Source organism: Cydia pomonella, chromosome 1 (genome assembly GCF_033807575.1).
Source record: "Cydia pomonella isolate Wapato2018A chromosome 1, ilCydPomo1, whole genome shotgun sequence".
Lineage (NCBI taxonomy): Eukaryota > Metazoa > Arthropoda > Insecta > Lepidoptera > Tortricidae > Cydia > Cydia pomonella.
Window position 1 is genome coordinate 16,705,491 of NC_084703.1, and position 14,131 is coordinate 16,719,621.

At 35.4% G+C, this 14,131-nt stretch overlaps 1 protein-coding gene across 5 annotated transcripts in view; it reads right to left on the reverse strand.

The window, feature by feature from the left end:
* LOC133516884 (period circadian protein) overlaps positions 1-13,513 on the reverse strand; it is a 51,280-nt gene extending 37,767 nt beyond the window's left edge. For all 5 annotated transcript variants that reach the window (XM_061849935.1, XM_061849928.1, XM_061849919.1 and 2 more), the window contains exons 1-3: positions 13,284-13,513; positions 3,821-3,928; positions 1,551-1,634 (exon numbers count right to left, since the gene is read on the reverse strand). In XM_061849935.1, the coding sequence (XP_061705919.1) occupies positions 1,551-1,634; positions 3,821-3,909 (173 nt within the window). In that variant the 5' untranslated portion in view covers positions 3,910-3,928; positions 13,284-13,513. The remainder of the gene's footprint in view (positions 1-1,550; positions 1,635-3,820; positions 3,929-13,283) is intronic.
* Between the last annotated feature and the right edge of the window lie 618 nt (positions 13,514-14,131).

Here is a 14,131-nt window from a genome sequence, read left to right on the forward strand (position 1 = left end):
TTCTATCGTGCAAAAGTCAAAAAATCAGGATTCGAATTGATGAAGTCCCTAGTAAAGGCCTCAAGATAGGCCTAAATTTTTGGCAACCGTATTGTGTATTACACGACCGCAATCAGAATATGATTCGAAAGGCCAATAACTCGCGATCGCGAAGCCAGGCGCGGTGCGGCGGCCCACGGCATTCGCATTTGCAACGAGATCGCTCACATAGGACACTTCCATAGGTATCAAAGAATTGATTCACCCGCGCCGTGCCGCGCCGCTTCGCGTTCTCGAGTTATTCGCTCACGCAATCCGCTGCGTTATTGACTGAGCGAGCGAAAGCGAGCGAAGCGTCTCCATTTCAATTTGGGCCAATAGACTTCCGCAATACTTATGTCCGGCAGCTCGGCTTCTTATGAAATTTTTGAGCGTCTTTGATAATTACATATATACTTAGGTTTTTTATCGAATTAATTTTAGTACTTTTTTTTCAAATTGGCGTAACCATGGAGGTCTCATGGCAGCTCGCAGAGGATCTTGTAGATAATAACTATGACAATAAACAGTCAATACACACATGTTACAGCCCCATTCTTGATAAATATTGTGACTTTTAAGGTTCCGTACTAAGAAGACGATTCCCAACAAAAAACCCTTATGATACGACTTTGTCTGTCCGTCTGTCAGTCACTTAAATTTAAAACTATAAAATTAATTTCATGTTTTTTCCGAGCTTTAAATCATCTGAAATAAGTATTTATCGCACTGAAACAAACATTGTCATTTATCTGCACACTCTATCAGCGACAGCAGCATTTTCATGTATAAATTATAAAACAACATATGTGCTCAACAGTATTCTAATCACGGTTTAATAATACCTTAAAGGTATTGCAATAAAAAATCTTCGCAAGTGTGGTGACAAACGTTACGACTATTATGAGTAACAAGGAAGGTCATAAAATTGAAAACTCGAGTTTTCGAGAAAACCGGCCAAGTGCGAGTCGGATTCGCACAGGAAGGGTTCCGTACCATTATCTATAAAAACGGTCACCCATCCAAGTACTGACCCCGCCCAACGTTGCTTACCTTCGTTGATTGGATGAGAACCTCGAGATTGGAAAGAAATATTTATTTTATTCTGTTTTTAGTATTTGTTGTTATAGCGGCAACAGTAATACATAATCTGTAGAAATTTCAACGGACTAACTATCACGGTTCATGAGATACAGCCTAGTGACAGACGGACGGACAGCCGAGTCTTAGTAATAGGGTACCGTTTGACCCTTTGGGTACGGAACCCTAAAAATCGGATTCCTGTTATAACAAAAACATACAAGGCAAGGGAGTGTATATTCCCATCTGTCCCCGCCCCACGTTAACGCCGCCAAACATGACGCGGGAACAAATGGGAATGATTTATATGAAACGCCAATTCCCATCTGTTCGCGGTATAAATATACTACAATGTACATTTCCGGTAGGTACCTATTGTGCTTCACAGACATCAGAGCATTAGAAGGCATATCAAACTTCTCTGACCTGAAGGTATAAGAAGTTTTACTAACCTGCTACCAGACGTGGATTGCTTCCCACCATATCCACTGCTGCCACTTGAATTGCTTCCAGAGTGTGTTGACTTGGAACTGTGGCTGTAAGTCAATAATACACATGACATGATTATTATCATAAATACATATACCGTGTCAATAAGATATCGCGTAAATTAGGTCAAGAACACGGTAAAATCGCTACGGCTTAGTAGAGCGCTAGAGATATAATTTAGATATTTAGATTTAGTTGGATACAGTCAGCATTAGAAGTAGCTAAGTGGAGGGAGGTGTTTAAAATTAGCACACGCTTTTTTTTCTTAACAATAAATTAAGATTTTCTTTATTTGTAACATGTATCTTTATCTGAACATTCGTTAACTTTATCGCAACAACTTAAGGGTCACTCAAGTTCGTAACCGTCAGTACCTACTAAAATTCGTGTAATTAAGTAACTTGTGTGTCTAACACACAAGTTACTTCATCCTGGTTAATTCGCTGTTTGAATAGTGACTTTGATGTTCAAAATTGCACAAGCGTCATATACAACACACATCGGGGCGAACGGTAAAAATTTACCAGAGACAAAGGGAACCTGATCAAGCTGAAAACAAAATTTAAAATATAATGCGCCTTAGAAGCTTGGAACTCCTGATGGGTGTAACCAGAAAAAAAAGAAATTCGCTTTGCAATTCAGCATTACTGCATTAATTAGCACCACGGCAGGTGTAATAATATACAGTCAACATCAAATAGATAGTGACAGCCAAAATGGCCAATTACATATTTAAATATTGCAACACACGTTTCTTACCATAGTAATATTGATACGTTGCAAAATATTTTCGATCACAATTAATATAATTAATATATACCTAATGAACTGTACAAAATCGTATCATTAGAAAGAATGTATTTCATAGGTTTTTACATTAATACACTACCTTTCGTTCGCGTAAGTAATACACGTAGTAATATGTATGCTTTAATATCTACCCCCTAGGGCATAGAATTCCAAAAAATCTTTTCATATAAAACAACTTGTGAAAAACATGTTACAAATAACAACGTTTAGGCTGTGCGTTGTCACTCCATACAAGTAACGGAACTATTTTATAAAAATATATAAGCCTTAATATATAGGTATATTAAAGAATTAACAACGTGAGGTATCGTTCGCGTAAGCAAAACGTGCAAATCCATGCGAGCTATTGTACTGGATTCTATTAAATGCCACCAGCAGATACCGCTGTCGAGGCGTTGCGTAATAAACGGATCGTATTTAGAGCTGTTCCCCCTGCGCATCGCCTTAGGCAAACCATCCATTGTGGTTGAAAAATAACACAATTATCTAGTTAAACTAAGAACAAAAATACGTTTACTTAATTACTAGCTTCCATCCACGACTCCGGTATCGTAGGCGTAGGCGTCACGTAACGTCAATAACCCTCATCATTATCTAGAGAATTTGAAATAGAGGTGGATTGTCAAAGAAAACTTTGTAGCCACGTAAATTTACTGTCATCTTTCGACACATGATTAAAACTTTTAGAACGTCATTTGACTATAATCCTTATTCTTTCACTAATATGTATTAAATATCAAAAACTTATACCCGGTAATATGGCGCCATATTACCGGGCATAACCCAAAGGTTATGGCGCCATACCTTTAGCCTTTGATCAATTTATTACATGGCGCCATCTTTTTGATACTTAACGATTTTTTATTTATTCATGTAAGTAAGTAAGCTACCAGCTAGAATTTCTTATGATATAGACCTATAGTTTCCTATATGTAAAACATATTTTTATAATAAACTTAATAAGTACTATGAAATGCTATCTGAGTATAACAACTGTAAAAAGTAATAAATAATGTGATCGTTAAACCTAATTCTCACACTCATTTAATAAAGAATAAACCTTTTTCTTGAATAGCCCTAACGAACTGCCAAATATATTCGTTTTCATTATACAACCAGATAGAAATTTTACAAAGAATAAGGATCAAAGTCAAATGGCGTTCTAAAAATTTTGATCATGTGTCGAAAGATGGCAGTAAATTTACTGTGGCTACAAAGTTTCCTTTTACAGTCCACCCCTATTTCAAATTATCTTCGTCATTATCAAGACAAAGACGGTGCGTATTTAACAATATTTAATTCGACAGTCGACCCAATTTTCCATAAAATCCTTTCTACACCACAAAAGACGCTTGATTTGTCTACAAGTCGTGGCTGAAGATTTCACCACAACAAAGTCAAACATTGGAAAAAAATACTTTACCTTCGCCTAGACTGACTGTTGCTGCAGCTGTTAGAATAAGCTGAATCCGAAACTTTCGCATTGTTCTCGGAGTCATCGAGGTTGTCCATAGTAACTTCGGTTGTGTATCTGCCGACAGAAAAACACAAACGTTATAGGTAAATACATTCGGAAAGAACAACGGCAATTTAGCGGGGTTGCTGAAAAGTTAGGTACCACCAAAACAGCTGTTATTAAGGTCCGACCGAGATCTCGGTCTCGGTCTCGGCACTCTCGGCCAAAAATCGAGCCGAGATCTCGGTCTCGGCTCTCGGCCTCGGAAATTGAATTTTCCGCATACGAGCGCCGGGATCTTAGTCACCCGTTGGTCACATCGCCCGGTTAGTGTGACGTTTTTTGTGATTTTGATTGGACCCACATTTTAAGCCAATTACTTATCAAATACTAAGTGTTGGGATCGGATAGGCGCGGTTGCTAATAATGACTTGTTCATTTCATTTGGGTCTTGTCGTTTGTGGTTGTTGTTATTGATGAATAAATGAGTGTATATTGTGTTCGGGATGTAACTTCTAACTTGTTGTGAGTGGAAGATGACACTGGATATTTTGATACTAAATATATTTGTGTTAACGGGAAAAAACAAAGCAGTAGGTAAGTACAAAACGACACCTATGGCGGAATTTTTGGGTTACAATATATAACTCTTTATTTTGATTATTATTATTGTACCTCTTTTTGTGCACATCCGTACTGAAAAAACCAGCCAAGTGCGTGTCGGACCACGCATAATGGAAGCTTCCGTACCTTCAGACAATACAAAAAAGCCGTACAAGCAAAAGAGCGTATGTTAGTGGCACTTTCGTCGTTTTAATAAATTTAGTTTTTTTTTATAACTCTTAAATGGCTTAACCAACCATATTCTAAACAATTTTCCTGAAAAAATATTTGCTGATTAAGCTTTATTATTAAGATATTTTGAAAATAGTTTTGCTCTGTTCAAAAGTTAGAGGAGATCACACTTTTTTTTAATAAAACCTTTTTAGCAATCTTTATGTATTTTTAAAGACCTATCTAATGATGAGCCACATGAATTATTTTTAACCTTTAGTAATTTGTATGGAGTATATATTTTACGATTTTTTTCTAAACTACTTACATAATACATTTACGCCTACGTTCCAAGTTTGGTTATAAAATATATCATATATCATATGGGTGGTTGACTGTTAAGTCAAATCAAGTGGTTTTTTTTAACTCTCTTCAGTCAACACGAGAACAGACAAAACGATTTTTTTTATCAATCAGTTCCTGTCTAACCATGCACGATGTAATATATATATATATATATATATTGTGTAATGTAATACAGTCAACAACCCTATTTGACTTACACTCTATTGTCCCTATTTTGCTTGTTTGCTTATCCGTTGCTGTATGTACAATTTGTTTTTTTTTGCGACAATAAATCGCCAATAAAATTGATAAATCTGACGAGAATCGTGCACGATCAGTCGCTTCGAATTTGCTAGCCATACACGGAGCAATTGGTCGTTACGATCAATGCGCGATCGAGGGAAGCAACGCCTACGGCGCCCGCCCCTGCGTCAATCTGTCGCTTTGATCGGTCTGTATAGATCGTGTCATCCACGAAGATGCACCCCACTCTTTTTGCTAATAGCTTACAGTACAAGTGTGCAACCTTTTAGCAATGTAGTAGTTCTATCTATACACATTAATTAGCTATAAGTGCATACGCACACTACGATAAATCGACTAATAAGGAGAGAGCACCAGGAACATCTGGAAAGATGCTCTACTCGTACATGATTCATACAATTTCTTGTGATTATTTTATGTTTTTATAAACATAATAATAAATAGTGTCATTACCATCCCCCGTGAGGAGAATCTCGTCAATGCCGAGAAGGACAAGTCCAGCAAGTACCTAGACTTGGCTCACGAGATTACCGCCATGTGGGATGTTGATTCGACGATCATTGTCCCGATAATCGTTTTAGCGAACGGTCTCATAGAGAAGAGTCTCGACCAACACCTTGAGAAACTCTCGCTAGGTGGTTGAATCAAGGATCAGATGCAGAAAGCGGTGATCTTGGACACGGCGCGGATAGTCCGGTGGTTCCTCACTCTGCGGCCCTAACCTACCACCGGCAGCTTGGGCCCTGCCCCGCTGCTGAGGTTAGGTTTCTATAATGTGTTTATATGTATTTTGTTTGTTTTTTTTTGTATTGTACTTTTATGTTCATAATATAAAATGCCTTACCTAAAACCCAAGATAAATAAAGGAAAATAATGTCATATTTGTAAAAAGATAGAACATGTGTCATTTACCGCGCGTCGGTATGTCGGTAACAGGTAGTTTAGTCCTTACTTAGTCTAAGCATTGGAATCAATACTAAATTAAATTACATATACCTGACTTTTTAATACAGCCCGCTAAGATTTCTTAGAAATTTTGAATCTTTTTCAAAGTTTCAAACAATGAAGTGGAGCAACATTCACGACAAGTCTAGATCTGTGTAACGTCACAACGTGGACGTCACTCATCGTCGTGAGTATCGAGCGGCTGACCGCTCACGACTGTGATGACTGACGCTCTTGGCAAACCCCCCGCACTCCACCACCCCTAAATCTCGCTAGGTGGTTGGATCAAGGGTCAGATGCAGAAGGCGGTGATTTTGGACACGGCGCGGATAGTCCGGCGGTTCCTCACTCTGCGGCCCTGACCACCGGCAGCTTGGGCCCTGCCCCGCTGCTGGCGGCACCCTAGGTTAGGTTTTTACAATGTACAATTATTTTTGTATGATTTTTTGCATTGTACTTTTATATTCATATTATAAAATGCCTAAAGGAAAATAATGTTATATTTGTAAAAAGATGTGTCGTTTACCGCGCGTCGGTAACAGGTAGTTAAGTCCTTACTTAGACTAAGCATTGGAATCAATACTAAATGAAATTACATATACCTGACTTTTTTATACAACCCGCTGAGACTTCTTAGAAATTTTGATTTTTTTTTGGAGCAATATTCACGACGAGTCTAGATCTGTGTAACGTCACAACGTGGACGTCACTCATCGTCGCGTCGTGTGTATCGAGCGGCTGACCGCTCACGACTGTGACGAGTGACGACTGACGCTCTTGGCAAACCCCCCGCACTCCACCATCCCTAAACTTCTGCTCCCTAAACTTCAGATTGATCCTTACAGATTCTAAATTTAAAACGGTTGTTAAGCAAAAACTCATTTCGCGAGCGAAAATAAGCGATTTTATCATGGATGGGATAACGTCCTGCATTTGCAATCTAGTGCATCACATTTCTATAAGAAAGTACCTACTGTATGTTATTTTGTTTTTTTTTTCTATTCCATATTTTGAAAAGATTTGTCCCGCCGAGTTTGTTTGTCGGACCCATATTGCGATAACCTCCTACAATTTAGGAGGGATTTAAATCTTCTCGGGTCAGAGGTGTAGGGTTAGAGCTTGCGTAGCTTTATTTGACGTTCATAAGCGCATTGTAATGTGCCTACTTGCAAAATAAACTATCTTTATCCCCCTAATAAAAAAAATAGTGGGGCGGGTCTTCGTGCATGATCTATAACCATGAACTGTAAAAATTAATGGTACCGTGAGTGAACCCCCTTACCTCTACCCTCCATAGACTCGTATTGATCGCCAGTATTGCCAGCGGAAAGCATCTATTTGGCCAATTATACGTAAAAGTATACATACATTGCAAAAAATATTTAAATTCTGCATTTGTTGTCGACCTGTCTGGCCTAATGAGTAGTGACCCTGCCTATGAAGCCGATGGTCCTTGGTTCGAATCCTGGTAAGAGCATTTATTCGTGTGATGAGCATGGATATTTGTTCCCGAGTCATGGGTGATTTCTAAGTATTTAAGTATTTATATATTACATATATTTATTTATTTCTGAGTTACTCACAACACAAGCCTTCTTAAGCTTACTGTGGGGGTTAGTCAATTTGTATAAGAATGTCCAATATTTATTTATTTATATAGCGTTGTTGTAGTGTTACATGGGCATGCTATTTAACTCTACCAAACAATTGAAATCTTTGACATATGTATCAATATCATTTCGAGAATTTACTTGCATTTAGTATCAAATGCATAAACTTATATGTAGACGAGCCCTAAGGCAAGTGTACACATTCACAGAGACCTTATTAGGTAAAAACAAATGTTCGATTATCTCCGAAATAAAGTTAATTAGAATACCGGTGTCTTTGAGTAAGTAACTTAAGCTCAGGAATGCACCCTTAAAATTAAAGGAATTTAAAAAAACACCGTGTGTTAGGTATACAAGTATTTTCTAGTGCCCTATTATAATTTAGGTTGGCTTTTGATCCTGGATAGAAATATCGGAAGCGGGTCTAATTTTTCTTTTAATCAATATTGTCGATTTTGTACGCTGTATATTATTTTCAAAATCTATATATGCCAATCGTCGTTAATTAAAACGTTAGCAGCACGGCAGACGGCATCTTGTTTCTGCCCTCAATATCCCATTTAAAAACTCCAGTCAGAAAAAGCCAGCCAGCAGTATACCATGTGAAGCTAAGTAAAAGCAAAGTTAAAATAAAGCTGCATGACATAACAGCACTTGACTTCATGACGCAGAGCCGGCATTCAAGACCCTCTCAATCCTAGTCAGTCACGTTGTCCTGACACGTCGCACGCGACCTGCGACCTTTACAGCGGCGTGACTACGACTCTCGTGAACACGTAACATCGATTAAGCCTTAAATGGCTGATTGGCTACGAAAGTGTTTTACCAAGAGGTGATTTTGCCTAATTAGTAATTTAATTACCTATAGTCGGAGTAACGTAAGAATTGATTTTTAACTGTTATAATTAAATTTCTGACGCCGATCTGACTTTTGTTTTTCTATATAAAATAATTCAGCAAGCAATGTGTCACTACCTTGTTCGTGGCATCAATGACGCGACGTCACAACTGTAACAAAGTGATCACGATGTACGAAATACATTGCCGCTTGATAAAATTGTACAAAATAATTATTCTATTGTGGTTAAGAGTAAATTAATTAAAATTTTCTTTCAGAGTCATTTCAGACTACTAAAACGGAAAACCTACGCTCGTTTAAGAATGTGGTTATATCTAAAAATCAAAAATACACGCAGTTGTGACCTATTTTGTAGTTGTTCATTGTTTTTAGAAAAATGGTTAAGGTACAACAAAACCGTCAATAAACAAACCATTTACCATTTTTTTTTTTTTGTAAATTGGTTGAAATATGTATGACGATATTTGCTAAAGATGTCAAAAAAATTACGCTGTTTAGGAACTTTAATCGAAAACGCTGCCTATACCGTTTGAGATATAACAACATGTATGGTGAGATTGTCTCTGTTTGATTGGTCTACAAAAAGTCTGCGATGGTATATGTCTATTTTTTAAGGATAACTTAAGTTACTATAAAGGATCACATATAATGTTGTATTTGCAAAGCTATTTACACGAATATAATATTAATCATTATCAAATTAAATAAGTTAGTTAGGTTAATAAGGCATTTCATACAGAATATATACTATAATTGGATCGAAACATGTTTAAAATAATTTTAATATATTAGAGTCTTACGGGAATAAAATAAACGTAACGGCTAAACATTTTATCTAGCGTATGTCAACACAGATTTTAATGCTTGCTTGTTAATACAATTGTATGGCTAATACAGTATACTAACATTAGGTGATTGTAATAATAGTTATAAAGACAGTTATGGAAAGACCGTCAAATAGCTAGGCGAATGTTTAGTATGGTGATTTTATTTAAATATATTGGCATTTGCTCTCAATATGAACTGTATCGCCTATTAAAGCAGGCATTTAGTTAACGCCCGCTCCATTGTCAACGGTATATGAATAAAATGGTATTTTGTACAATTGATTTTGGACCGATTTAAATGAAGGATTGTTGAATTTGGTATAAAAATAGCTTGAGTCCCAAGGATGGACATAGGTGACATTATAAGTGGTTGAAGTCACGGGCAGAAGCTTTAAAACCAACTTAAATTATTTATATATAACATAAGACTTAAACGAAGTATATAATCGATTTTCAACTTAATAATGCAGTGGTCTAAAACTAGCTCATGCGTGGTAGAAAACTAGCTCATAGGCGGACGGAAACTAAAATATCACTAATTTTGCAGAACATATTTTTTTATATAAAAAAACTTAAATATTATTTGTGATCAAGTAATATTAACCTAAAATCGACAATATGATCAATGCAAACAAATAAGTAAGTGTACTTTAAGAACTTTTTTACGCATTTCAAAGTTGGCAACTCCTATAAGTGGACAAAAGCTAACGCACCTACCCTATTATAGTATATAAAGGTATAACACACTGTTAAGTTACTATAATATATCAGCTCGAAATCTGAAGATAGTGTGATATTATTGTATCCGTGTTGTTTTTATTATATTCGTATAAGGGTCTTGAGATAGGTATATCTTGTATCTTAAGATATCAAGATATATTTCGCATCTTAAGATGACATTTTCGCATCACTAGTCATCTTAACATTAAATTTCCATATCGCTCGATAGGTTTAGGCTGACCTCTCACGTCCGGATTGTCTCTCTGAATTCAGAAAGCTTTGCCTCAAACATGTCTTAAACATTCAGATTGATCAATTGTCTCAAAAACGTCTGTCTCACTCTCTCCCATGAATGACAATGGCAAATCTGATTCCAGCGAGTGTGTGCTCGTCCATACATAAAACATAAAGTATGGAAAGACTTGCGTCCGGTATTCATAATCTGAATTTTCATATTCTGAATTCATAACGCACGTCAGTATCATCTGACAGATCTGAGAAATTCATAATCTGAAAAAATCAGAATGTGTGTGAGGAATAGTTAACTTGTATGCAATTCCGTGCGTTCTGAAGTAATATATGAAATCAGATTATGAATTCAGATTCGGATTTAGAGTATTTAGACTGGCCGGCCTTAGATATAGTTCATACAAACTGTATAATGAGCATTGAGTAATTATTACTATAGAGAAGCCATACCAAACAATGAAATGGTCACAATCGCAACCTGTACCACGCCACCAAAACGTCCTAAGTACCGAAAAATTCATGGCGCTTACGTGTTCAGGTCGCGAGATTCACGCTCCGTTCTATGGTTTGTTGTCAAAACAACAACAACTCATGGCCAAAATACTGTTTCTTTGTGCCAGTTCTATACAGTGCGAGTCTTTTTAACGTGCACATCGGAAAATCCGAGAAACTACGACAAATTTCATTGACGAAAAAATGGTTAATTTTTTTTTCTATTACAATTTTTTTATGATTTTTTTATGTTTTTTTTTTCGCAATTCCATACTACATGTAAATAAAACGTAACTGCTCTTAAACTACATGGCCTATCGACACGAAACAAAAACAATAATGATCAACAATAACAAATTAAGGACATAAAATAATAATTCTAATGAAAATTCACCCTCAAATTATTATTACAAGATGTTTAGGGAAATTTCGTTTATTTTTCCTACTTTTTTTAGGAAATGTAAATTATCTCAATAAAATGTCCCGTTTACCTACTTAACATTATTAATTCACGTTTTATTAGCTTTCAAACAATCAGTAAAATGACCAAGTTTATGACTTAGATAAAAGTTTTGTTAACAGCGGTCAAACAATGGCCTTACCAAGTGCGCAATGGGCGCGTGCAACAAAGGCGCAGGTAGAGACCGTAATCTGACAGTTACTAAATTAAAACAGAGGTGAAGTATATATTTTTCCTCAGTCTCCCATTGACCACACACATTTTAAAACAGAGAAATAAGTCAAGCATATAGTGCTCACTCCATACAGTCCATACACGAGTTTTCTTATTTAATAAAATTAAGTTGTATGAGAAGTTTGGTACAACATATTGATACATACTAAGTTTGAAACTTGTTTAAAATGTAATACTTATTAGTAATTATTTTGTTAATAGGTCTTTAATCTTTGTATGAAGTGGGCACTCTATGCTTTAAAATGGGGATGTATTTTGTTTTATTACACTGTAACAAGAATCTAATTAAAATCAATAAACAATTATAAATTCATTATTTCCAATAAACGGATTAACGTTTACAGTTTTATTTTCTGTGTAACTATTTACAGTACAGTTTTTTTTGTGATAGTTACATTAATGAGAGCAGCCAAGGTCCGGTGCAAGTAGGTATACTCTTTTGATTGCCATCTTTATGTGTACAAAGTGTTCAGATTCAGTTTACAAAGCAGCGGAAAGACCAGCTTGCATGCTGCTTGCAAAGTTTTTGAGAGTATAGGCACAATCAATATGGTCTTTGGAAAGACTAATTGAATATTTCATAGTGTATTTGGTAAACTTTCTTAAAGGTTGGCCGAACCTTATAAAAGTATACAGTAAATAGTCTCAAAATGTTCCTTTCACTTAATTAATGATTTGCTTGATCAAGCATATAACCTAAGTATAGGCTGTGTTGTATGTAACTAATATAAGCAGTGATCGGAACTATGGGAGTAAAACTTTAACAAAACTTGTTAAGCGGACATAAAATAGTGCATACAGCCCTAAAAATATTCATGTCCATAGGGATAGGAATAGTATAGTACTTACAGCCATAAAAATATTTACATTCATAGATATTCGAATATTTTTAAGGCTATAAGCACTCTTTTTACGTCCGCTCGATAAGTTTTGTTAAAGTTTTACTCCCATAGTTCCGATCACTGAATATAAGTAATAGTAAGCAAAGTGTGATATTGTGAACTACTTACCTTTTATTTTACTACACCCTTTCCAGGGTCCATGTATGAAACATATATTGATATACAAATAAAGATCTCTATCTCTAATGGGCCAGAGTAAAATATGCCTATGCTGATTACTTTAATTAAGTCAGAATATATATGAGATTTGCTTTAATTTATAATTAATAAGTTTTTTTAGATTTGTGCATCCATATGGCTAAAACTTTAATGGAAATACATAAACATATTTTTTTCAATTGTTAACAATACAAAAATTTAATCTAAGTGCTGGATTGTTGTTGCAGAATTGTAGGCAAGTAACAGGAGTAAAAAACTGACAGTATCAGTAGTGCTTTTGGATATTACATTATTCAACTACATTTTTATAGTAAGTAATGTGAGTTGTGACTACTTCAAAAAACAAATCGATTTTTTTATAAAATAATTTGATTTGTTCCCTAGTTCTATAGAAGTACCTAGTAAGGTTAAGTAGACTAACTAGAATTTATTTACCTACAAATTCTACATCAAAGCAAGCATTTCTTAGTTAGATTTAGTATCTAGTCGTTAAATTTTAAAAAACGGTCATATTAGGTATGTTTTTTTTGTTTACATTACAGTCAATCCATATATTATTTAACAACAGAAATAGTGCAAACAGTACCTACCTTTATTCATTAATTTTAAGAATCCACAACTTGATTAGTTAACTAGTTATAACGTATAACTTTTGTTCTACTTTAGTTTATTCACTATTTAATGCACTCCATAATTATCTTGATGAAAAGTCAATAAAATCACAAAACTATATTTCAGTCTCAATTTCGAATTAAGTATAACAAACTCCAAACGCGAATCGTCATCGCGCCAACGTATTTGTTGCTATTGGTATTTCTGTACTAGCTACGTTAACTTTAGTAGTGATGTGCCCAACATTATAAAGAAGGAGAATTATCGATATAACGTAACACACTTTCAGAGATAAGTATATTTGCCAAATTTATTTTTCCGTGCCGTTATTGTTCAAAATCAGCCAGAGTTAGAAAATGTATGTTAGTGAGGGATAAATGAGGAATTAATATGCATTATTCATGATTTTTTTTAAATATGACGATTCTACAGATTCTACTTCCTGTGAGATTCAAATGTTTCTAATAAACCTGCTGCGTGTAAAATGACACTTGCACAGTCTGTGCTATCAAAATTTAGTTTGGTCTGACTCTATGTATTGTGCCCATAAAACTATAAAATAGCGAAAAAATGTGGCGCGTACACCGCGAATAAAAACGTATGGATTTTCGTTATTTACGCCTTAAAAAATGCGTTTAAGTATGTAGTTTCTCTATATTTGTCAATTTTCACGTTTCTTCTTAAATAACTTTCAAACTATTTATTTTAAAACTACATAAATTACCGTATATATTTGAATTCCTTACATCAAGCTGTGTCATTCATCGGACCAATTGACTGTGACAGACAGACACGTCTGTCTGTGTCACTTCTGAGTGATCCTAAA